The sequence below is a fragment of the Mesocricetus auratus genome, unplaced genomic scaffold (genome assembly GCF_017639785.1).
Source record: "Mesocricetus auratus isolate SY011 unplaced genomic scaffold, BCM_Maur_2.0 Super-Scaffold_100031, whole genome shotgun sequence".
Lineage (NCBI taxonomy): Eukaryota > Metazoa > Chordata > Mammalia > Rodentia > Cricetidae > Mesocricetus > Mesocricetus auratus.
In genome coordinates, this window is record NW_024429212.1 from 8,582,338 (window position 1) to 8,608,686 (window position 26,349).

General features: G+C 48.6%; 1 protein-coding gene across 2 annotated transcripts in view; it reads right to left on the minus strand.

Annotated features, from left to right (window-relative positions):
• Myo16 (myosin XVI) overlaps positions 1 to 26,349 on the minus strand; it is a 422,801-nt gene that overhangs the window by 52,446 nt on the left and 344,006 nt on the right. For both annotated transcript variants that reach the window (XM_040733405.1, XM_040733404.1), the window contains exons 29-32: positions 15,305 to 15,401; positions 10,046 to 10,274; positions 7,828 to 8,096; positions 329 to 1,522 (exon numbers count right to left, since the gene is read on the minus strand). In XM_040733405.1, coding sequence (XP_040589339.1) covers positions 329 to 1,522; positions 7,828 to 8,096; positions 10,046 to 10,274; positions 15,305 to 15,401 — 1,789 coding nt within the window. The remainder of the gene's footprint in view (positions 1 to 328; positions 1,523 to 7,827; positions 8,097 to 10,045; positions 10,275 to 15,304; positions 15,402 to 26,349) is intronic.

Consider the following 26,349-nt stretch of genomic DNA (forward strand, 5'->3'; position numbering starts at 1 on the left):
TGGATGGTGAACTGCAAATCAGCCACATCATGCCTGCAACGGATGCCACGTTCAAGCTGTAAGAGAGCGTCATTGGAAAACAACAACACAACTGAGTAGGAATTTTGCTGTAGCCCACACGCGTCAAGTGCTGATGTCACAAGTCATGTCAGTGTCTGGCATTCGGAAGTCACAGAAAGATGAGTTCCTACCATATTGCTACTGGTCGCCTGGGATCAGATTTGGGGTTTGACACCTGCTCTGAATGGCCCCACACGGGATGTGCCTTACACTGTGCACACGGGGGAGGGGGAGGGGAGCATGCACGCACCCCAGAGTTTCCTCTCACCTTCAGCCTCCCTGATCCTGCGTCCCACTGCGGACCTGCGCAGCACGCTCCTTCCCGAGTTGAAGAGGCTGGCCAGCTCATCCAGGGGGCTGGACAGCGGCCTGCTGTTGGGCGGGCTGTAAGGGCTCGGTGGGGAAAAGGTAGATGAGGCCTTCCTGAGGTCTGCTCTGCCTGTCCTTCCGGGTGAATACGGAGCCTTGGCGAAGGAGCTGCAGGGACCCAGCACTGGGGCTGAACTGGGCTTGGGCTGTGTCCTGGGCAAGTCAGGGTTAGACAGTGCTTTCGCTGCCGCCGTAATCAAGACAGAATCCGGTGGGAAGGCGAAGTGTGTGGGTGGCCTGCTGGGTGCAGGGACCGGTCCACAGGGTGCAGGAGGCGGCCCTGGGGGTGGCGGTGGTGTGGAAGGTGGTGAGACTCTGTTGGACCCGTTAAATACAGCAAAGCCAGGGCATGCCGGCTGGTCACTGTCCCCCTGCTGGGGTTTTGAATATTGTGGTGACAAGGGACTGGAGCTTTCGGACTGCACCGGGTACTTGAGGTTGGTCTCCAAGACGGGCAGTTTCTTCACCTCCAAGGGTGTCAGGGGCGACTCATCAGAAGCCGGGGAGCAGGTCACTGGGGTGGGAGGGAAGACTAGGAGTGGTGGCCTGTGGGGAAGCAGATTTGGGAAGGGTGGAGGGATGTCACACGTGTCCTTCAAGGGCTGGCAGGGCCCCTCGCCAGCCTCCAAGACGATGGCTTTGCGAGTCTCCAAAAGCAGAGGAGGCGAGGCAGGCAGGAAGGTGAGCATCCCTGAGCCACAGCCCTCCTCAGGCAAGACATACTTCATCTCCTCATACACAGACTCACCCTGGTCCGGGCTGTCAGTCTCGGAGCCTCCCGCCCTGGCTGCGTTCCCCACCATCTCAATATACACAGGCTCGGCATCGTCATCATAGCCCGTCTGTGGCAACGGCAGGGGCAGGGGCAGTTGCAGCGCACACTGCGGTACCGAGTCAGGCCTGGCCCTCTGCACACTCAGTGTCCCTGGAGCCTGATGCCTGCCGACAGGGCCCATCACACCAGGGGGCCGCGGGCCCCAGATCTCCTCGTAGGAGCCACTGAGCTTTGTGTGGGGGCTTCTCTTTGGCTTTCGAGGAGGGATCTTCTTCATGGTGCTGTAATCATCGCTGTGGGGTCTGGGTCGTGTCAGAGCTAAGGCAGAAGACAGAGATACAAGGGTCAGTAGGCAATGTGTCCCAGAGAAGCCAGGCCTACATGGGGTTGAGCGACCCTGCCCCAGATCATCTTGGTTGCCACAGCCCTTGTCCTCTGAGCAGAAGAGGCCCCTGAATTGTGTTCCTTCTATCTTCTAGGACTCTGGATTGGGGACCTAGATGCCCGAGACCCCTAAGGGAAACGTTTTGGGTCTTGGTGCCAGAGGCACAGGCTACACATTGAGGAGGATGGCCCACAGAGAGGGAATTACAACAGATGCTTTAGGGCGAGGCGCTACTCTCCTGGGTGACAGTGCCTGGTGGCTTGGGATGTGCGGGAATGAGTGATGGTATAGAACTGCAATTGTGCAAGACATCAAGCCCATCTTCAGCCTCCGTGCGGCCACACATGGCGAAGGAAAGCCATCGCTTCAGGAGCAGAGGACAGCTCATGGGGTGGGAGCAAAGTGTTTGCTCTGTTCTGGCAACCTGTGCTCACACCACAACGGAAATTGCAAATAACATGGTTGATTTTCTACCTCTCAAGGCCATCTTTGCATGATGGTGTCTGATGTATGTGTTTCTCTTACTGGTTGATGAATAAAACACTGATTGGCCAATAGTCAGGGAGGAAGGTAGGCGGGGCTACCAGACCCGTGAAAAGCTGGAGAGGAAGGCAGGGAGGTGCTGCGAGGAGCCGCCATGTGGAGACTGGGAAGATAGGACACGCCAGCCATTCTCTGGTAAGATAAGACCATGCAGAAATACACATATGAGTAGTTATGGGTTAATAATTAAGAGAGAGCTAGCCAGTAAGAAGCCCTAGCCACCGGCCAAAAGTTTATAAATTAATATATGTCTCTGTGTGCTTGTTTGGGGGCAAAGCTGCTGAGGGCCGGGATGGAAAGAAACACTAGGGACAGGTGTCATACAAGGCCTCCTCTGCCATACAAGCATTCAACTACTATAAGCAGAAGAAGCATCATTCCAAGCCCCCGAGGGCTGACCCACAGCCCTCCTGAGGTTCCCCCCAGACAGCCTAGGAAGCCACGTGGTTCAATACCACCTCAGAGTCACTTCACAGACACTGGAGGCAGCGGATTTGCAGTAGACAGCATTTTCTGCAGCTGGCTTCCCAGTGGGAGGGTCTCCAACCACCCCAGAGAGAGATGTTGGCGGGATGATCTTGGGAGGATCCTGCCATCCGAGGCTTCTGCCTGGCTCCTATTCTGGAAGGAGCTTCATTGAGTGAATCCTGACTTCACTGAGGAGTGTGGACACAGTAACCCCTCTACAGGATGTGTGGAGAGACATCAGGGAGGGAAAGAGACGCCATGTGGAGAGAAAAAAAAATATGCTTCAGAGAGGGAGAAGTCTTAAGGAGGGGAGGAGCTGAGGCCAGAAGGTCCTAAGACTTTACTATAAGACCCAGAAATACATGAGCCATGCCTTTAAGGGCCCCCGGTATGAAGATGGCCACGGTCACACTGCAGAGAAGCAGCCAGATTCTAGACTCACAGAGAACCCTGCCGACATCCTTGGATGCCCAGTCACTGACTTCTGGGAAGTGGCTTATGTAACCCAAAACATGTCATGCAGATACCGGAACCCGTAAGCGGACTGTGGCTCTGACTGTGACACAGTGACCTCATTTTGGGCAGTCAGCATTGAAGCGACCCTTGGCAGTAGCCTAGTGGCCCGAGGATGCTCTGAGAGGAGTCCAGGGAAGACTCGATGTGGAAGCCACGCAGAGCCGAGCAGGGCCCTGGGCTGCAGTGAGAGGGCAAACGGAAAATGTCTAGCCGGCTAAGGATGCCATCAGGCAGGGGGACCCGGCTGCTTCCAGGGTCCTTCTAGTGTGACGGTGAAGAGACGAGGCCAAGAACTTACTATGAAAAGAGAACAGGGCTTTCTTGATCATGAACCCACCAGCGCTCCCTAGTACGCTTTGAAGAGGGCCTGCTATTCTGACACGCAGAAGGACTTGGACCTCCGGGAAACCTGCTCTGGAGTTGGAGCCAGTCACACACAAACAAACGTCCTCCATTAAGACTCCAGAGAGACCTGCGCTGTCCTTCATCCATCTCCCGAAAGAAGCAAGGCCACAGGCCTGAGTGTTGCCTCACACACAGTGAAGAGGACCCCACACAGGACAGCTGTGGATATGGCCGCTGGCCAATGGGATGTGCTACCCGTTGATTCACGAGCAGTTCACAAAGCTTCCAAAGAGACTGTGCCCGCGCACCCCGAAAGTGGTAGTGGCAAACGGGGAGGAGAGTCCGGGCCCTGGAATTTCACCTGCCAGCAACAGGCTGAGAGAACACTGACCCTGAGGCTACGTCACCATCAAGGTGAGGAAACTGTAATTCAAAGGGAGACCCGAAGATTCCAGAGCCTCAACCCAACAGGCAAGGAAGGTGGCGGTGACGGAGGGGACCGGTCTCCGTTCCCATAGAGGCCCTAGTGACACCCTCTGACTATTGCTCTAAATGGCAGGCACAAAGGACCCTGTGTGTCACCCCACTTCCCCTTTCAGGCAGGAGCGTGTGGAACACGTGTCTGATACTGTCCGTCAAGCCGGTGTGGACCGTCATTCTAAATCACAAGTCTCATGCACCTTGTCAGGGTGAACATGAAAAGCGCAGCCTTGAAGGGTCGGGATGCTCGCTTAGTTTAAGGAAGCTCAGCCCAACCCTTGAGTTTTAGGGGATGCTGGAGGGAGGCTCTGGGGGCTTCAGGAGGTGGTGACCCTACGGCACATGAGGGGAGGATGGTTTGCTTTGTCGAGGATTTATTTTCAGTCCTTTTGAGTGACTGAATCCATGTCTCCTTTCTTGAACATGGAAGGATGCTGGGACTGTCCTGGTGGCTAGGGTGGCACAGTAGCGATGATTCATGTCTCCTCAGGTGGCATCTGCCGGCTTGCCTCTCCTCCGTTACGGTGAGGTCTCTCCCCAGGGCACTGGCTTTCCACATTAACCCCAGAAGCCTCCACACAATCAAAGCAGAAGCAGAGACCGGATAGAGGTATAGAAACCCTTGGATGCCTAGGCTCCAGATGACTGCATCCTCCGATCTGGTGATCTGCTTCTAGATCATTCTTATGGGACCTTCTGTGGGAACCACCAGACAGTCCATGTCTACTGAGACCCAAAGCCCGAGAGACAGAGAACAGCCATCGCCTTATTTAAATCACTGGGTGGGTTGCTAAGCAGCAGTAGGAAATGAACGCAGCACCCCTCCAGATGTGCTTCAAAGGCAAAGTCTTTCGGATTAAACGATGAGGAGCCTGTTGGATGAGGCAGCCAAGAAACAGGGTTCTGGGGTCTCCCTGCCTGGATCAAAGCTCGATGTGTGATTGACAATGGGGGTGGTCGCACTGTATCCCTTGCTCCTGACTTAGCTACTTCATCTGCATGGGGCTGTGATGATTTGCCACAGGGTGCTATAAGGAAAGGCTGAGAGTAAGGCCCCTCATGTCAGCAAGTTCATTCTTTTTCTTCCCTACTCCACAGGAGAGCAGCCATTGGAAATAGACACGAGAGCTAGACAGTACTCCTTAAAGTATGGCTGGGGCTCCAGCAGGGGGAAGACAGTCATTCTGCAGGGGACACAGCTTCCTGCTGAGCCCTGTGAATATTAATTTTGGAGTCTCTGTGGGCCCAGCTGGGAATCTTCATTCTTCATAAGCTAAAATGAGGGAAGCCATAGTTAGAGTATTGAAATCTAATTTGGTCTTGTGGCTATTCCCGGGCGTGTAATGTGATTATCTTATTTGCAAGTATGGATGGGAGGACAACTGAAATGTACTTATGTCAACAGTTTCGAAGTTTATGCATAAAATAATCACAACAACGCCAATGGAGCAAAGTCTGAAAACAACCCTGGCCACATGCTGGAGTATTGGGGCATTTTGCTATCTAACAGGAACCCAGAAGCCACGCTGCATTTCCAGTCTCAGGAGTCAGAGACACCATGCCTAGCCGAGTGGTCCTGAAGCCATATTCAACGTGTCCTAAGCTCTGGCAGGACAGGAACACTTCCACACACAAAATACTTCCTTTTGGGGTTTTTGGTGTAGGCATGTTAGTGGCATTTAGGTCACCATTCACACCAGCATGACCTGGCCCTATTATCTCTGAAAGCCAGACACGGTTCATGCAAGAATTTAAAGATAACAAGAGGAGAAGGAGAGATGGCGAGGACTTGCTTAGAGCCCTGGATTTCCAGCTCTACCTGTGTGGGTTTGCTTAGCCTCAGAGCCTCTTGCATTTTTGTTATTGCTCATTTGTTCATCACGGAGTCCATCTATGTGACTTCTGGCCTCTTGGTGACAGAACAGTGTCCCCCTAGTATACCCATGAACCTGGGGACCTTAGACTGGGCTTCACAAGATGTTCTGAGGTCTGTGCATGGAGCTGATGCAGTCTGCTTGCTAGGCACAAAGAGAAACGGGCTCGGTTTCACTGACACTGTAGTGTTGAACCTCACCCATAGTTTGGAGGCTTTGGTCCACTCTGAGTGTCCCATCACCACTCCCTAGCCTCACTCAGCACGCTAGACGCCCCTTTCACTATCCACACCGCTCAGACATCTCTTCTTATTCCACTCACTCTATCTGAGATTCCCTCCTTGACCTAGAGCGACCCTGCAGTAGCGGCACTGACAGAGAAACTGCGACACTACTCCCTGGCACCATCTCAGACATCATGCTGAATGGACGCTGATTATCCCAGGCCCAGCCTAGTGGAAGAGAAAACCAGCTTCCTGCCAGCCCTGTTCTAACTCTGACTCTACCTCCAGGAGACACCTACTGCAGATGCTCGACATTGTTCTCTGACCTCCACTGCTTGTGCAGGTCTTTGCATCTGGCACAAGATACCTCACACTGCACCTGGAGGACACATGAGCTTCTCCCACACCACCTCCTAAAAAGTTGCGGTAATAGAACGGGTGCGTGAAAATAGCAGCCTTTATTTCTGAGTCAGAAAATTCCTATAAAGGCCTTCCTTATTTTATTCCTTCTAAAATAAAAAGTTAAATCTCATTTATGTGTGTGAGCGCTTGCCTGCAATGCATGCACATATACCACACACGTGTCAGAAGAGGCATCAGGTCCCCTGGAACTGGGGTTACAGATGGGTGTGAGCCAGTGTGTGAGTGCCGGGAATCACACCTGGGTTCTTGGAAGAGCAGCCAGTGATCTTAACTGTTGAGACACCTCTCCAGTCCTCTTCCTTTGTTAAAGGCACTAAAGAATGCGCCTTTGAAGGGAACTTGAACGCTGTCATTGCTCTAGGTATCCGTCACGGGTCAGAAGCCCAGATCTTTCTCTAAACTGAGTTTGTTTGGCTGTGTTTCTATATCACTGGGATCACTCAGCTCCGTATTTCATTCAGATGCTGGGTTTTGGTGAGGTCTCCCCAGACATTTACTCTAGAATCTTCTCCCAGTTTCCCAACACTAACCGCCAGCTCGCTTTCTCCCCGCAGCAATGATCTGGGGCTAAAATCATCATGGGTTGACTTGCGTAATACCCGCCCTTCCCCATGAGGTTTGCCCCGTTTCCATGAAGGACACATGCACACAGCTATGTGGTGGTCATACACCATGCGATTCATCCGTGCGCACTTATCTGTAACCTGCTGGGTCTGCGAATGTCTTGTTCAGGAACACTCGCTTTGCTCTTCCGGCACCAGTCCCTCAGGGAACACTTAGAGGGTATGGACCTTGGAGAGCCGATGGAGATTACTTGACATTTCCCCTTTCTGTGCGGCCTTACCCTGACCCGTCAAGCAGAGCCCCTTGCCACCTACTCTCAGAAGCTGCACAGGCTGAATTTTGTGGCAATTCCCCTCTGCATCCCTCATTTCACTCGCCACATAAAGAAGTGAGCTTAAACTTTAATCATATCGTGATCAGGAAGGTCTGGTGAGTAGTTTTACCTTTTTAATTAGTGAAAAAAATTACATGGAGTAGCAACCAACTTTAAGAACTGCTTTGGCTTTGAAGCTTCTAATTCAATGGAGAGGTGGGGCCCAGAGTGAGGGAAATGACACATAAGTAGCTTTCCCCTAAGAGGCTTAAGGATTTGAATATTATTTATATTTAATGATTAAAAAGCTGCTGGCAAGCCGACAATTGGATTTATTGCTATTAAAAGTATATGTTAGGGCCACCATGGGGCTGTGGGGCCATCATGGGGCTGTGGGGCCACCATGGGGCCGTGGGCACTAGCGGAGCGGGACCCAGCACGTCGGTGTGCCGAGAGAACAGCTTTCACTTGGCCCCCCTTTGGCTAACCTTCACCGGCTGCACCCTTGGCGGCTGAAAGGCAGGCGCTCACAGCCTCGTAGGAGGCACTCAGTCGCGTGTTGGGGTCCCTCTTTGGCTTGGGTGGAGGCTGTTTCCGTGGTGATGGGAGGCTGGTGCTGTCATCCATGCTGAACACAGAGTGCAGTGAGGGTGACCGGATGGATGGTCCAGCAAGGGCCTGGGCTAGGCTGTCCACTACCATGGAGACTGGCACGGAGTTGGAGTGGACGTGCCGGGGTCCTCCTTGGTCTTCGGCTCTTAAGGGGAAAGAGAACACAAACAGTCACAGAGCACAGAGGCCCGGGTGTGTCATTCAGGTGACAGTGGTGAGCCCATTCTCTTGACACAAGGAGAGGTCCTTGGCAGGGAACCTTTCTAGCTGGGCTTGGTGAAAAATCTGTGTGCAGCTCTTAGCAACCTGCTCACCTAGGGAGAGCCGCTCAGGCCTGTCCGGCCCATGGTGGAGCACTAGGGATGTCCATCACAATTGCTTTTCAGTATTCTCCAAGTATTTAAAGGGCTTCACGTTTCCCATCAGCCATCCCCAGAATGAATTTTTCACAGTCTGATTCTTAAGCAAATCAAAAAGGCAGAATTTCAATCTGAATGATAATTTGTGGGAAATCCATCTTAATAGAGAGTTAGTGTTGCAGCCAGTGCGGGGAGTTCATCACCATTTCCCCAGGCAGGAAAATGAGTGTGCGCCACAGTGAATAAGGGAAATTCACAGTTTGGCATTCTCTCTCTCCTCTCTCTCTCTCTCTCTCTCTCTCTCTCTCTCCTCTCTCCTCTCTCTCTCCCTCTCCCTCTGCCTCTCTCTCTCTCTCTCCCTCTCCCTCTCTCTCACTCCTCTCTCCTCCCTTTCCCCCTCTCTCTCCTCTCTCCTCTCTCCTCTCTCTCTCTCCTCTCTCCTCTCTCTCTCCCTCTGCCTCTCTCTCTCCCTCTCCCTCTCTCTCACTCCTCTCTCCTCCCTTTCCCCCTCTCTCTCCTCTCTCCTCTCTCTCCTTCTCCCTCTCCCTCTGCCTCTCCCTCTCCCCCCCTCCACCTAATCTCACCAGCTAATTGTGTATGGAATTATTGTTCTCTCTGTGACTCTGCACAGTTGCCTGGTGCCAAGCAAACTGCTGGTATCAACAAATAGCAGACAAACGTTTCTTCGCTTCATTTTGTATCAGGCAAATAAAAACACATAATCAAATTGAGAAATTGGAGTGACTGGTTAGCTCCAGTAGGGAAAATAATAAATATGATTCCAGAAGTCACTGAAAATGAGTAGTTGTCTGGCTTATTTTCTTTTTTCTTTTTGCCTTCAAATGTGAGGGTAATCATGTGAAATGCTGCCGAGTTCATTTCCCAGGACTTTCTTCCTATCTGTTTCGTAATTATATCTTTGTGTGTCAGAGCATTAAGAGGGCTGGAACCCACCAGCATGCGAGCTGGCTGCCCAGGAAGAAAATGAAGTCACCAAGGATGAGAGTAGAGCCACTCAGTGAATAATTTGTTTCCCCTGTAATGTTTAATTACAGTTTTCTGCACAAAGGAAAAATTTCCCCCAGTATTTAATCACTAAAATATTGGAAGCTAATTAGCAAAGACACATAGCCATTTCCACTTTAATAACAACAAAAGCAACAGCAAAATCACTTGACAGTGATGGCAAGGGAGAGCCATTTTCAGAGAGAAATGAGACGTTCCTGCGGTGTTCAGGAAAAATCGACAGCTCCTGGGTCACACATGCTTGTAGAGGAGCCTGGTTCTTACCCTCCCTGGGTGTGTGCGTCATACACAGGTGTTTCGATCTATTCACCACTTTTATGTTTTCAGAGTGGCGTCTGAATTCTTCGAACAGATTTCTAGAAATTTCTGTTAGCCAGCCTCATATGGCTTGCACCTGCATGAACATGTTAAAAACTCTTGCTAGCTGACTTGATGGCTCGGAGCTTACAGCGAGGCTCCCAGTAACATCAATGCGGCTGATGAAGCAGTGCTATTTTCTATGACTTGGCTTACCCAGGGAGATCACTGCTCCTGAAGGCACCGCCCAGGAAAAGCAGCTCCGAGGTTGCTGGGGTGTCTCCATTAACACAGCATTCAGGCCTGCTCTCAACTGTTCTAGGTTCAGTTGAGCTTTGTGTTGAGGGCCATCAGAATCCTTTGGCTCCCAGGACCTGTCTTAAAGGTAATCAAGGTTACCAACAGGCCTTACCTCTTGATTCCTTCCTCTTGCTTGCTCTTGTGGTAGGAAGCAGGGACCTCCTTCCGGAGCCTGTCATGTTCCCTGGCAATGTCGGAAGCATTCTGGATGACCAGGGCATCGTAGGTTTTCAGCGCCATGTCCTCTGTGCTCTGTAAGAAGGTCTTGATGGACGAGACCTCTTGCTGCTTGATGTTCATTCTCTGAAGTAAGTGTTGGCGTGCCAGAAATCCTCTTATAACTTCATAAAAGAACACAACCTTAGGTCAGAGGGCAGAGCTAAAGTGAGAACCACCCCCCTCCCTCTCCTTCTCCCTCTCCCCCCCCTCTATCTCATACACACTGCAACCAAAACTAACACATTCAACCCAGAGTAAGAATTTGCTAGAACACCCTACTGTGCCAGTGTGAAGTGTCTCCCACAGTCCCACATGTTTGAATACTTGGTCCCCAGCTATCGGGAAGGGTGAAGAAGCTTCTGGAGGCTAATCATTGCTGGAGGAAGTGCATCACTGCAGTCATGTGCTAAGGCTGTATAGCCCAGCCCTACTTGCCTCCCGGGCATGGATATAGCGTGATCAATCAGCCTCCTATCTTATCAAGGTTCTCTGCCTGGATAGATTGTATCCCTGTGGAACTGCGAGCCCAAATAAAGCCCTAAGTTACTTTTGCAAAGAGGACATAACTAAAATGACATGATGGGCATCCCTTGCCCTAAATGAAGTTTCTAGTGCAAAATTCCGTAGAAGCCACCTCCCCCTTGTTTTCTTTCTGTAACACAAGCTGACATGGATAGTCTGGATCACATCAATGAGAAAGTGATAGGTGTGGCTTCCCTTGAACCATTTTGGAATGCACTGACAGTCTTCCGTGATTCCTGGTCATTCAAGAGACACTGAAGGCCCCGTGGGGTAGTTTTTAAAATACTTGTTCATAATACTCCTAGGATTTTGATGCAATTCCTAGAGGCTGACCTTGCCTTGAAAGCTAGAGAGACTTTACCGAAACAATAGGAAGTGTATCCTTCCTGCTTCTCAGGATTGCAGAAAATATGGTAAAATCTGGGGAATAATGAAAATTCAGTGAAACCAACAAATGACCAGCAGGGATTTTGTTGAAGAGAAAAAAAATCGTAAGGCAGGATCCAAAGACACTTGGCATCTCAGACCGTTAATGCCATTTCATGCAGAAACAGTATAAGGTGTGGAGATATGTGTGTTGGTCACAATGATAATGGAATTCTTTTTGTTTCCAGCAAATGCAAAGAAGGAATGGCAGAACCAGGCTCAAATCCCTCTGTGCTTTCGAGGCAGCTCCATCCCCCAAGCCTGCAGCCCTCTAGATGTGATTTGTGGCCCTCCAGGGGCAACAGATCAGCAGTAGGGGAAGTCACATGGAAGGGTATCGCAATCGATAGACGAGAGAACTTGCTAACAGTTAATGTGGAGTGGCGTGGAGAAGGCTGCCTTCTGAGCGAGAGAACCGGCTTCCATGTCCCTCCCCCACCCCATGTGGGAAGACAGGTGCAAAGGCAGCCCCTGCAGATGCTTGGGACCAGCACAGGTTGCTGACCTCTGACATTAGCCTGCCAGCCTCTGAGATGATATCCCTTCAGGCTTCAAATGCCTCAGATCGGAGGAGACGGTGGATTAAAAAGACAGGCAATGTCGGAGGGAAATCACTGGGTGAGAGACTCCCCCATGCCTGGAAGGCAACACACATGTGGGCTGTCTATGAGATGCTATAAAGTTAGATGCAGCTTTCTCCACTTAGGGCTTCAAAGAAAAACAAAACAAAACAAAACAAAAGATGCAAAGTGCTCCAGCATCCTCAAGACTCTCTAAGTGCAGATGACAGTGCTAAATGGAAAGTTACTTTAGGATACAATCACATCGGGTTCCCTACAAGAGGGCCATGCTGAACTAATTAATCTATAAACAACAACATTTTAACAGTAAAAAGGTACGCCAGACTTTCAGGAACATACAATGCAGAATAGGATAAAGGTACGCCAGACTTTCAGGAACATACAATGCAGAATAGGATAAAGAGGAACGGAATGTTACAGCCCACTGGGGGTGACCAGGGACCTTATCTGGGCTGTTCACCTGCTCTTTTCTTGCACGGGACAAGAACAAGTCACTGGCCTTTAGGAGGCAAAGGAATAAACACAGTCCTGGGTCTGAAGCCCGAGGGCAAAGGCAGACAGACTAAAGCAGAGAACAAACGCCAGACTTCCCAGGACGCCACTGGTGCCCCTCAGGCAGAGGACTCCACCCACTCATCCTCTCCCACTGGTCAACCTTCTGGAACTCTTTTACAAAGTCAAGGCCTTGCAGAGAACTACCATTCTCAACGAAGGTCCACAACAAAACAAGCCTGCTGGGAACGGGCAGAGAGAGTCTTTTGCCCACAGTTTTAAAGCCACTGCTATTCCATTTACTTTGTGTTTCAACTTTACTTTTCTCCAAATTTAAATGTGAGATTTTCTTTCCTCCAAGGATTTACTAACAATAACAAAAACAATGAAATAAGAATGGAAACGTCTGCAGCTTATATAAATTTTGAGTGAATTTAATATCAATTCTAAGAGATGAAAAATAAAAATAAAAATAAAAATAAAAATAAATAATAGAATATAAATATAAAATTAAACAAGAAAAATTTTAAAAAACCAACGCCCACTCTCAAAAGCCTGTGGTTTCTAAAGTGCTTTGTGTGTGTGTGTGTGTATGTCCTTTATTTCATTTATTCAAAATGAAATGATGGTTTTTCTCTCAATGCTATTTTCAAGGCTTCTTTCGACTATTAATCTTCGGAAAGGTAAACCAGTGAAGTTGGCTCTGCCTTCTGCTCCAGGTTGGTTCCAGTAGCAACTTAGTCAGTGAGGCAAACTAGAAGAGAGATTTCAAGTGGGTGTCATGGGGAAGGGGGCACGGATTGCTCTCGTTATATTTAAGGACATTTCCCAGGAGCATGCGGTGCTCTGCTCTGTTCACACATAGCTTTGTGTTAAATGGGGCTCTTCCTGACCCAGATTCAGCTTGTGGCTCAGAGCCAAGTTTGGATTCAGTCAGCGTGGGGCGGTGCTGGCCTCCAGGTGAGGCCTGGGTGCATTTGCCACCTGGAGTGGGGCAGAGGAAGGTTCCAAATAGTCACAGCCAGTATCTGCCTTGCATGGATTCAGGATGGAGTCACAGGGGCACATTGGTCATAGCCAGGGAGAAGGGGACCACCTCCCTAGCCAAGGCTATTGCTGCTCTAGGCTGGAAAAAAAGCATCGTCAAGAGACTAGCTTGAGAGCTCGCTACGTATCTGCTGCAATTGGGTGAACCCAGAGGGCTGCAGGGCCCCAGAGTCACAGCTGTGGCCAACGGGGCATGCCATACTTATGGAGGAGTCTGCCGGTCTTTCTCTCCAGGGCAGGGGAGTGTTCAAGGAAGAGGTTTCTGCTGAGAGAAGGTGACCAGGGTCTGTGAGTCAGCGACAAGGGGCTGACCACGGATCTGCTGTCAGCGAGTGCAGGGAGCCAGAGAGATGATGCTTTGGGGTGTACAGTGTACTTGGAATCTGTCCCAGCCAGGGAGATCAGGATCACACTATGCCTACTGCAGTCCTTGATGTCAGCCCCCCAGGCCCTCTTCCTCCTCCTCCTCCTCCTCCTCCTCCTCCTCCTCCTCTTCCTCCTCTCTCTTCCCCTCCCTCTTCTCTTGACCCTGTACAACCCAGAGACACCCGAGACACAGAGACCAGGAAAATACTCTCTCTCATGGGCTGTTCTGTGAGGGGCAGACCTGAAGTGGCCAAGAGGGAGGCTTGGGGTTGATGAACGGTTTGGAACAAGGTTCTGAACTTTGGCCAAGACTTAAACTGGGTATGTTAAATTCTGCACATGCTAGGACTTTTTTTTATCACCAGAGACAAAGAGGACCCACTGGAGAGTTCTCACAAGGCCACAGCCAAACAAGACCCACACATGAAAAAAAAGAGAACAAAATGGAGAGAAACTCCTATCATTGTTTTCTAGCACGTTTACCATTTGAAAAAAATTTCAAACACATACCATTGTGTCATATTGCAATTTGGAATATGGATTAATTTCTCCTTTCTTGTACTTTTCTACAATGAATTAAACAACTCATTAAAAAGACCTGTTTAAAGGGGCTGAAAAGATAGCCCAGTGGGTAAAGTGGTTACTAGAAAAGCAGACAGACCTGAGTTTAAACACAAATATTCATGTGGAAAATCTGGTTTTAGGGGCACATGTCTATGACTCAGCACTGGAGGTGAGAGGCCTAGGGGCCAGAGGATTAGACACATGGAACCTGGGGACTCCTGTGAAACCATCTTGATAATTCAGTGAGTTCCAGGAGTAGTGAGAGACCCTGTCTCAAAAACTAAGATGGAGAGCAATAACAGAAGCTACCAGCATTGACCTCTGACCTCCATTCCTGCATGAGAAAGAACACACACACACACACACACACACACACACACACACACACACACACACACGTACCCCATCCCTATTTTTTAATGTGCTGATTATATCCATTTTATGTGAGGAATGGCTGTTTTGTAAAAAATGCACATTTTTAGTAGTCATTTAGAATTGGATAGAAAACAAATTCAAAGTGAAATCTCTCCCAAAATTATAATGAGATGGATGCCAACAGCCATAAAAGAAATCACAGCAAATATTATCATCGCTCCCTGAAGGAAAATAGTGAAGGGTTTTCCAAGTCCTAAGGAGAGTTACAGAAAATGCTGTTTGGGCAATTAACTGATGCCAGCTCTTGGAACCCAGCACAGCGGAGACCTGCCCTGGGTGCCACGGAGACCTGCCTCCTAGCTGCCACCAGGTGCCAGGTGGAGTCTTTCCTTTTGCAGATTTCCAGGCACAACCTCACTGCCCTGTGCTTCCTAAAGAGAGCCACACAGCTGGCAATCTGCAAGGCACAGGCTGCAGAAATGGCACGACATGTTCATTTCCTCCCCCAGACTGTGACTGAGTGGAGAACTTAACACCGTTTCACCTGGGGTACAGCCAATAAAACATGAAAGCTCTACAAACACTGGTGCGGAGCAAAGAACGTGTCAAGGCTTTGTCAACACCCCGTGAGCCAGTTGTCTGGAGGGAGCTTCAGCGGGTGGGCTGGGAGGCCCGCTGTGATGCTGATGCTGGCCCCGCTGATGGTGAAACACAGAGATGCTCTGAATGGTCTGGGAGCTCACAACACCATGAAGGTCCGAGTGCCCGTGTGGGCTTACCTTTCTGGCACGTTACGATCTTCCGCTGCACCTGGAGCCACAGGTCGTTGAGCTGGTCCACATGCCAGTACTTCAGGAACACTTTGTGCAGCCCCACCTGCAATGTGAACAGCAGCGTCATGCCCCACGGCAAGAAGAAGCCAGAAAGGCAGGAAAATGGCCAGGCAGGAGGTTTTTTTTTTTTTTTTTTTTGTTAGGACAGAGAACTGGAAACTTCAAATAACAAAATTAACCAGGTGTATCCCTTTCTTATTTTACTTCATTAACATTTAAGGGAGTTTGTTCTAGAACACACACTGGCTGTGTGTGGATCATCAACAGTCAGTGTGTGAAAACTCCTATACGCAGCTGACCTGGTGGCTGCTCAGGTTGGTCTTGACTCTGTGTAAGGATAGTACCGCCTCCAGCGAACCGTCCCATGCCAGGACCCATCACCTCTCAGGGGTGACTTTCATCTCATGCTCCTCCTACCCACAGCTGGGAAGAAAAACCCAACAGCACAAAGACCGCAGTCCCACAAAGTGACCGTGACCAGACAAACACGGTGTTACTGTTATGTCATGCCTCCTCAGCTCTTACCCCCCTACCACTGTGTATTTCTATGCATGAAGTATTTGTGTTTCTGGAGTTATTAAGGGAGTCTGAAAGTAACTGGCCTCCGTAAGCTCATAGGGAGTGGCGCTGGTGGAGGGCGTGGCTTTGTTGGAGTAGGTACGGCCTTTTTGGAGGAAGCGTGTCACTGTGGAGACAGGCTTTGTGGTCTCATATGCGCTCAAGCCGTGCCCAGCGACTCAGACCACTTTCCGTTGCCTTTGCAACAAGGTGCAAAATCCTCAGCTCCCCCAGCACCACGCCTGCCTGCGTACCGCGTACTCTCAGGAGACATGCTCTCTGCCACGATGTACTAAACCTCTGAAACGGTAAGCCTTGATTAAATGTTTTCTCTTATGAGTTGCCATGGTCACGGTGTCTCTTCACAGGGCTAGAAACCCTGAGGAAGACAGGTGCTGAACTTCAGCACAGTAGAAAAACCCCACAAAGAATTTCTAGACGTGTCCGCAAACAGTAGTCGTGCCATGGATATGCCTCGCCACCATTGTGCTTTATAAAGGAATTCCAGCATGACACCAAATCAACTTCTATGGAGAGCACCAGAGCCATCTATCTGAGCTTATCCAGCTGCACCACCGGCGAAGACAGTGGCATGTACTACCATTGATAAAAACAGCTGCTGCGAAAATGTCTTAAAGCCAGAATGGCAAGCTCCAGCCACGTGATTTTAAAAACGGTTCCACTGCGTTCACGTCTTGTATAAGGAACTACAGAGTGAAGGAGTGTGTGAGGGTGGCCGTTCACTAAGCGAGCGTCCAGAGGCATCTGGGGAAGCAGATCCTAGGTGCTCCTGCTGGGCCCTAGCAGGAAATGTAGAGGAGCTTGCAGGACCGTTCTGCTATGTGACAGATATCAAACAACTACTCCAGCAAATTTCATAATCATGAACTTGGCACTTGAGACAATGATCATTAACATAAGAAGACTAACGTGTGTGCTTCCAAGAATGAGTAGGGAACATAAAGGTGACAGCAGCCCTCAGTCTACACCATACATCATGACGACACTAGAGGCTGGCACGTGAGTCCACACCGTTAGGTATTGGAAGGGTTTATGGGTCACAGTTGACTTCAGAATGCTTGGCCAGAGGATTTTATGTGCCTTTTCCCGGAGTAACGCTAAACACATTTGGTGGATTCCGGCTTCCCATTGAAGTCTTCAGACTTCAGCTGTCTGATTTGATGACAGTTTGTACAAAGTGTGACCCTGTGCTTGTATCCTGCCAGATGGGGTGATCAGGCGGGTCTGCCCCCTCCCTAACAACTCTAGGGTTGAGAAGCCAGGCATCTTATTTTTTTTCTCAGTCGTTTGGAAGCTGAGACAGTCACACAGGAAGGCCGTTTCTGAACAGTATCCATCCCCCCTTTTAATATTGCAATTCTCTTTCCCTCACCATGTTCCATAATTCTTCTAACTGTAGACGTACTTTGGTCAGGAAGAACGCTTGGCCCAGTCTCTGAGCCCAGAAGGGGAAATCTGTGAGATTGGTATGGGGAAGAAGGAAGCTACTTCCCTCTGCATCCCAGTCTCCAGGACTCAACCCACGGTGGAAGCCCAAACAAGACAAGAAACCCCACCCCAGACAGTAGACAATGGAAGAAGCTTGAAACCCCAGAGAGACCTGGTGCAGGGAAACAGAACACATGGAGAAGACTGGCGGAAGGAAAGAGCAGAGGGAATTCTAGCTCCACAGTCTTGTCTTAACAGGGCCTTGGGCAGGAGACAGCTGGAGATGAACCGGCTTCTTAGAGTAACATTTCTAGAAGATATTCAAGACTCTGGAGAAGGTTCATCTGGGACATTGTGCTGGGCTTTGGGGAAACAAGGAAGGGGATCCTTGTCCTTGAGGAGCTGATTGTTAAGTAGGGGATATTAGTAGTGAGAAAACTCTGGTAGCAGATGTTCTATACGATGACTCTACTATACATAAAGGGCACAGAGACCCAGAGGTGTGATCCAGGTATGTCGAGGGAGGATTCCAGGCTTCTTTCCCCAGGGCATCTTGAAGGGTGGGGGAAGGTGACTTGAAAGGCCCTTGGAGGCACAGCTGTGTGACAAAGAGGAGAAGGAGCCCCTTCATGGAGGTGGGACCATACCACAAAGGGCATGCCAGCAAAGACCTGCGTGGGCGTGCATGAGTGCATGCGTGCATGTGTGCGTGCATGCGTGTGTGTGTGTGTGTGTGTGTGTGTGTGTGTGTGTGTGTCTGTACACTCTGGATATGTTGGGAGGTTAGAGACTCAAGTCTAAATTTCACAAAATAATTTTGGAACTTTAGATTGAATTTTATGAAGTTCATTTAAAAGAAATCTAGACAGTGGGTTGTCTTGACGAGTTTGGGAGTATGATGTAGGTGAGCAAACAGTGGGAATGCATGGTCATTTGGGCTTGAAAAGATTCTGCATTTGATGCTGGTCTGTTGGCCAAATCCCAGTCACCCTTCACAACTGACATTGGGGCTCATTTCCTCAGTCAGATTAAAAATCAGTTTTCCCACTTCCAGTGGGGATTTGGTGCCTCCATTTCAATCCCCAAGGACCCAATGGTCAATTCTTCATTTTTTAAAATTAATGGACACTACAGTCACATCTCTTGAAGGACTTGGATTCACATTCTTAAAATATGAAGCATTAGGGATGTGAAAGAGGACCAAGTCAGGTTAGAAAGAGAAGAAAACAGATGAAGAATTGTAAAGGTTTTGTGTTAAGGTGGGTCATGAAGAAAACCAAGAATATTCCCTGGGCTGCAAACAAGTCCTAAGAGAAACTGAGAACTCAAATTGGGCACGGGGATCTTCCAGCTCAAGCGATCAAGTCCAGTGGGTGACAGAACAAACTTACATGCACAGATGGAAGTCTGAACTCACACGTCAATAGACCGTGACTATGAGGACCAGATCTTTGTGAAATGGCTAAGCTCTTACCTTAATTCTATTAGACAGCTTTTAAAAATCCCCCTTCAAATACATTTCCAGAGGACTTTGAAATATCCTATCAAGCATAGGGTATGGTCTACAGATACCCAAAGATAATGGACCTGACATTATTTTGTGCTATATTATTCATTTGTGAATGAGGACTATTTGAAGATGTTCTTTACAAGTTCCAATATTTGTATAATTTTGATGGTCTCTTTGAGTTTTAATTAGAAAGAAAACCAGTGTCTAAAATTCCCCATCCCCAAGGGATACCATACAATACTCTGGATACCACAGGATATTTTGGCATGTAAGCACACAGTGTGATATTTAAATCAGGGCGAACGTTTTTATTTTCTCAGGTGTTTATTATTTCTTTGTGGAGTGGACTCTCAGATCCTTTCTGCTGATCTAACAAAATCACTGTGCGCAGTCAGTCACTCTACTCTGCAACGGAACACCCACTCTAGTCTCTCCTATCTGTTCGGTCTCTCTTCAAGAGATGCTGCATTCACACCAAGTCCTTCTTCTCTACCAAAGGAATGGAGTGGGTTGTTGGCCTTCTAGAGTTCTTACTGGGACACTGTTGAGAATTTAGTCTCTTGTTTTCCATGATGCCAGGGATTAACAAGGACAGAAGCCTAAAGGCCCCCAGCAGGGAAACTTAGACAAGATACCTTGAGTCTGGAAAGCCAGGTATGTACGTGGCCAGTACCAGTAAACACCACTGACTGGGAACACTTGCGGCCCAGACCACCATAGCTGTCATAGCAAATGGCTTCAGAGGTGTGGGGTGTTGAATCTCAAGTCAAGATTCAACAGACTTCAGTCCATAGACTCAGTCCACTGTTGTGGGTTGTCTGGTCAGACTCCCCTGCAAGGTTGCTTCTCACTAACCAGACGCAAGGAGAGCTTGGAGGTCCCTTTGTGAACTCCTAGAGGCACAGTGCTCTTGTCTGGGACGACAGTGCCCAAGTCACCCTGACCCCCTAGATCAAGCCATCTGTGAATCACACCACCAGGAAGTTCCTCAGAAAAACATTAGGGTATTTTTGCTTTGGAGTGACAGATTTTAAAGAACTAAAAAGACTGTCAGTGATGACTTCCAAATTATTGTTCCAGGTCTTGAGGACTTTTTCAGAAATGTGGACTGTGGAGGCGGACAAACACAGGAACAGTGGTTGGTAGGGTGTGGGTGGCTTGGGGGCTGGATTAATACGGCGGTAACAAGGAAGCCTGTGAAACTCTCCTTGTTCCTTGAGGGTAATTTTTAGGAGCACGGTGTGTCTCTGGCAGTACCTTTGAAATAGATCTTATGGAGGAAAAATATGTAACTATCATCCCTCGATAATTCGACTGAGTCACACTTTTCTCTGCCTTAGTGGAATGAAGGAAATGCACATGGAGCTAATTTTTGTTTGTTTTTTCAAGATAGGGCTTCTCTGTAGCTTTGGAGTCTGTCCTGGAACTCACTCTGTAGACCAGGATGGAGGCGGTGAAGTCACGGAGATCTGCCTGCCCCTGTCTCCCAAGTGCTGGGATTAAAGGTGTGTACCACCACCACCTGGCAGCAGAAAGCTGTATCACCCATTTTATGTCCATGAACCCCTGTGAATCTGCACAAGACAAATCCATTGTCTGAATCCCAAGTGTGGGCTAATGTAATCTACTCACATCCCACACCCAATAATACAGTGAGCAACTGCCTCTCTTGTGGGTAAGCTAAAGCAGAATGCTAGGGCCCTGTGTCTGTACTTGAACAAGAGAAAGGGTGTGCCATCTAAAGGATACAAGAAGGGTTCTAGTTACACAGACGTGATATGGAGAAATTGTTTGGCGATGGCACTATGAAGGAAATTTACCTCCCAAGGGCATTAATACAGGTACTGTACACATAGCATAAGAGGGGCTGCCTGTAAACCAGGCAGGTTCAGCCTGCAGACCTTGCCTAACTCTATTGCATGTGGAGAGGAAGAGCTGGACGATGGATAGAGGTGGTGGCTTTCTGGGCTCCGGAGCAGAACCTCCAGATCCTTCTACACCAAGTGACTGAAGTTGTGTATGCTTGTTCATCCCTCGGGCATCTCGAGATGTGGGTTCTAGCTCTGCAGGTTGGGACAGGGCCTGTGACTTCATGTCTCCATCAGCTGGAGGCTACCGTGATGTAGGTCTGCTGGCTGCAAGCTACACGCTGCGCTGTCAGATTCTCGTCGCTCTTGAAGCTTTCCTTCTGCCACAGGCTCTGCGGGCCCTATCTTCTGCCACCTCCATTTTGGTGACGACCACAGGTCCCACCTGACATCCTGCACCCCCTGTGTTCTGCAGACCAGTCCCCGCATGTCCACATTCCTCCATGAGTTCTTTACCCACAGCTTCCATCACAGATGACTCATACGCCGACACCTTGGTGCAGTGACTGAGTCCAGGCCCAGGGGACCTGTTGCCCAAGTACACACAGAACTCTCCTGCGCTTTTCCCTTCTAGCAATGAGCTCCTCTCCTCTCCTTTCCCCTTTGTGAAAGCGAGGACCTTGCTACTGGACGTCCTGAAGTGCCTCAATCCCAAGGTTTGTACAAACATCACTCCTCCCACGCAATCTCCATCCATCCAAATGCACTTTTTCTTTTCTGGAATCGCAGACATCATCAACAGAAGCGCAAGGTATATCTAAGCTTATTCACAGCTTTCCCTTAGGTCCATTTCATGGAGAGTAGTTAGGAAAGCTCAAGTGCTTAGAAGAAACAATTCACCTAAAACACACCTCAACTATTTAGAGTAGGCTTAAACTGTGCACTTCACTGTCTAAAATGTGTACAACGTGGTTCAAAAGAAAAGACAGCACACCTCACACCCGCAGGACCACTCTTTCCAGAACAGGGTGACCCAGACCACACCTCCACCTCGCTCCATCTCCACGCTGTCTGCTCTGGGAGCAATCTTGAATACTACCTTTGACACATGCATCTCTGGCTGTTCCCTGTAGGCTCCAAGCCAGCGTTCAAACTCTTGGATTTTGCCTTCAGAGTCCTCTGCAGCATGGTTATTTGTCCCTGGGAGTGGGCCCCTTTTCCTCCTGTGGAAGGGAGGCTATATACTATCATTTCAGCTTCCCACTCCCACTTTTGAAGCAGAGGGCTGCTGTGAGGAATCTTTATATACCAGCAGGGGCGGATGCTTAGACGGACAGCCCTTACTGAATGATTCACTGCTCCTGTTAGTGTAATGTCTCTATTTCTATGTCTGTAATTATTGGACCATGCTATTTGTATAGATTGTATTTTAAGGAGAAATATCTTACTGGAGATGAGTTTCTTCGCTTCAGATGAAATACTTGATTTTTCATTATTACTGATCAGAATCAACCTTTAAAATTTCTAACTTCCTTTCATCTAAAACCATATACTATTTTAGTAACTACACCACGTTTCATGACATTATGAAAAATCCAGTTGCATTAAAAATAATTATCTCCTTTCAGTGGAATAGGATTCCAGAAAGTGTCCTGGTCTCTTCTGAGGTCCCCTAGCAATGCCAACTTGCTCCTGGATGAAGTATATTGCTCCTCTGTGCTGATGCGAACAATATGATCTCTCTTCCCCACGTTCCGACGTCTGCAGAGGCCCCAGTTGGGCTTGTTTTTCTCCCTGTGGATCTGAGAATGTCATTGTGCTCCTGTAAAATGCGGTTCTATTTTTACCATGCAAAGCAGCTTCTGTGCCTACCAGGGCAACTCCTCCCAGCAGGGGTACCCTCCTGAGCCAGAGTCCATCTCTGTGTGCCAGCTTCCAAACCCTACAACTTTCTGGTACCCTGGACGGACTGCCCCCATGGCAGCCCTTTCTGGCTCTTTTCCCCCCATAGCACAAAGGTACTGTGCTTGTACATTTCTCCCATCTGTCCTATACAGAGTCTTTCACCATTCTCCACCTGAATGCCCTACACACACACACACACACACACAAACATGCATGCAATGAGTGTGCACACACACATAGGCACACATGCATGCACACGCACTAATGCATGATGAATGCATGCACACACATGTATACACACACACACACACACACACACACACACGCACCTCTCACGATCACTTCTGGGACCACTCAGCAAGTAGGCAAGTAGAATGTGGTCCGTCATTTTCAGATGCTCAGATAAGTGACTACCACTCTCAACTCCTTCTCACTGGTCTGTACTCGCACATTTTTCTTCCTTGATGCTTTTCTTCTTGGTTCCTTTGAGGGACAGCCATTATTTTCATAATCCATATAAACATAAATATATTAATTACACTACAAAATCTCAATATGTTACATTTTCATGGTAGCTTTGAAAAATCTACTAAACAGAAATGTTTTTATGTACAGTCTGGTTCTGAATGTCTGAATGTGCTTTTAAACATGCTCTAGGATAAATTTATAAAAAATGCCAGTTCTCTTTGTTATAAATAGACCTCTCTTGAAGTTTCACTCCAACACAGAAAAGACAGTCACAACTACACACATCTTATGGGTCACTATATAGTGTGGTATTCAAAGAAGATAGTTTGGCTTGAATTTCATGCTACAGTATGTTAGAAAAATTAATTACTTTCACTGAGAATAGAAGGATCTAGAGAGCAGGCAGTGATGAATTGGACTACTATTTTGACATTAGTGGATTAACCACTGTGTGATCCTATACATTACTTCATTATAGAAATCATATCAATATGGCCAAGAGTGCTCGTAAAGATATCCCATTCCCAGAGAGACACATTTTCAAGAGCCAGTGCAAGGCCGTGCTCCCCAAATGCTAGAACAGCACAGCAGATCTGTCACTAATTTAGGGAGCACATTTAACCTTCCAAACAAAGGTCTGTATGACGTGGATAATGGCTACCTCCCCTGGGGAAGGTGTCACTGGTGGTCAAAAGCAGCCATGATGACCCCAGAGTGGGACACTAATGCAGCCGCTGGAGTCGCTGGGTTGTGTGTGCACCGACGTGGATGTGAGCTGGTTCTCGGTACCCGCCGTCGCCCTGCCATGCTGCGCTTTGATGCTCGCTTCACTCCTCAAAGCACAGACATCCCTGACACGCCTTCCTGGCGTCTGACCTGACATTGCTCAAATTTTCACAAGTCCAAGCCTACTTATATTGGCTTCTGATTTCTCCAAACTGGCCAGGTGGATGGCGTGTTCACGAGGACGTTTCTGAATTGTCTTCTAGTCCCAGTCTCTGCCATCTTCTAGGGTGCCACGTGTGATGCTTTCTTAACCAATCTTACGCTTGTTAAAAAGCCATATCCCATGTCTACCCTGGTATTCCGATATTAGAGGCCCTCCCCTAGTGTCTGTAACTTCAGAAGTGTGCATGCTGCAGGCCGGAGGATGCAGCCTTTGGCCCCTGTACTGCCTCACCTGCCGTGTCTCTAGACACCACTGCTCCTCTACTGGCCTGTGGCAGACAGCACTGGTTTTCTTCCTGGCTTCTCAGTCCTATCCCTGTTCCCACATAAGAGCACCGAGAGCCCCAGACAGACCACATCCTCAGCTCCCTTACAGCTTCTCATGGGAAAGCCCCAAAGGTTTCTTTCTGTAGCTCATGGTGTGTAACAAGTGCTCTGACGCACACGTAGGAAAACGACTCAGGGTGATTAACACTAAGACTGAGGATGCTCACCCCAGTACCCTCTCAGCTGGCCGGGGGGGGGCGGCTTCAGCTACCTGCCATGCATCACTGCCAGTTCTGCATGGCCAGCTTCAGTCCGCGGTGTTGGCTCGCTCCCTCCCCTGGGCCCTCCTGCCCTGCCCCATCTCACCCCTAAGAACCCCGTGGCCTGGGAACTGCCACTGCCCCATCTAAGCCAGGTCCCTCTGGTCTGCTGACACAGCGCTCTTGCCTCTCTCCCTTTGTGACTCCGACTCTGATTTATGCTGCTCAACTCTTGACCATCTCTCGTCACTACTGCCCGGAAGCCGGTGGTCCCTCCTAAAGGGCTCCCTCACGTCCTGTTCAGGTGTTGAAAAATCAAGAACACACATCGTGTTATGACAAAGTGTGGATTTCTGCGTGCCCCACATGTGCAGGTGTGTGAGGGCTCAGCACGCGGGAAAAGGAAGGGAGCAGACATGAACACATAGTGGTTCTGGGTAAAATACTGTTTTCGGGAAGTCACTTAAGTCTCTAGTGTTGATTTCTTTTTCAACACTGTTAATTCCAGAGAAAGAGAAGTAATAGAAAAAAATCACTTTATAGGCTATTTTCTGGCTCACAGTTACAGGTGATTTATGAAGTGTTCCTGGAGTTATAAAAGAAAGGTTATAAACCATTAATTTATTCTGCTAATAAGAGCTGAGGGCCCTAACACAACCGCCTCACCTTAAGACACGCTTTATGAAAAGCAGGACGGTTAAAACTTCAGTGGTATCTGCGCTCCCCCTTTCATTATCTTCTCCCTGCTGTACTGTTTTAGATTAATGAAATAATAAATCCTTCATCTGGCTGGTTTTATTTAATGTTACGGTATGGCAAATGCTCATCTTGCTGTTCTCAGCTCGGCATGGATGAATCCTCTAAAATCATGTATTTCACAGACGCAGAATAAAATGTAAGAGTCACACTAAGAAGGGGTTGGCAGAGAAATGATGACTCTGGCAGCTTTTTGTTTAGTTGGTGAATAAACACAAGTGGGAACGTGTATTTCACTAGGATTTAGGGGTTGTACAGATTAGTACAGTTCTCAGTCTTCATTAAAGGGTTTTCTTTGTGCTATGGGTGGTGGTTAACACAGATACTCATATCTGGTCACAGTGCAGAGCGTACATGACTTTGGAGTGCTCCACCACAATGGGATGCTATATTATACCCTTCCCCAAGCCTTAGGGGCCATTATAGGAGAAGAAAGGGGACGCTGTCAGAGTCAGACATCAGGAAAACTGGAGTTGAACTGTCTTCTGAACATGGCAGGACCCCAGAACTCACAAACTCACAGCAGCTGCAATTGCCAGTGCATGACCCGCAGAAGACCAGCCAATCATGGCACAGGGACCCACTCCTAGCTGAAAACTATGGGCATGTGATGGCTCCTAGGGATGGGGTAGTCTGTTTTCTTTAAGGTCAGAACAAATGGGAATCAGTGGGCTGTAAAATAAAATAATAATAATAAAAAAAGAGGGCATGAAGTTTGGATGGGGTGAGGCCTGGAGAGGGGGTTGGGAGCATCTGGGAGGAGTTAGGAAAGGAATTGGGCAAGTATGATCAAATACATTATATACATGTATGAAATTCTTAAAATATTAATACCATATTAAACTTTAGAAAATGATTTAAGGATTTTGTTTCTTTGAGTCTCTCAGTCTCTGTCTCTCCCTTTCACACACACACATGCATACATATGTGTGCACAGACATACATGGACTCACACACACTCACACACCCCACACAGTTACACACATACACATACACACTCATGAGTGGACACACACTTGCATGTGCACACACACATACACACATGGGTGGGCACACACAGGA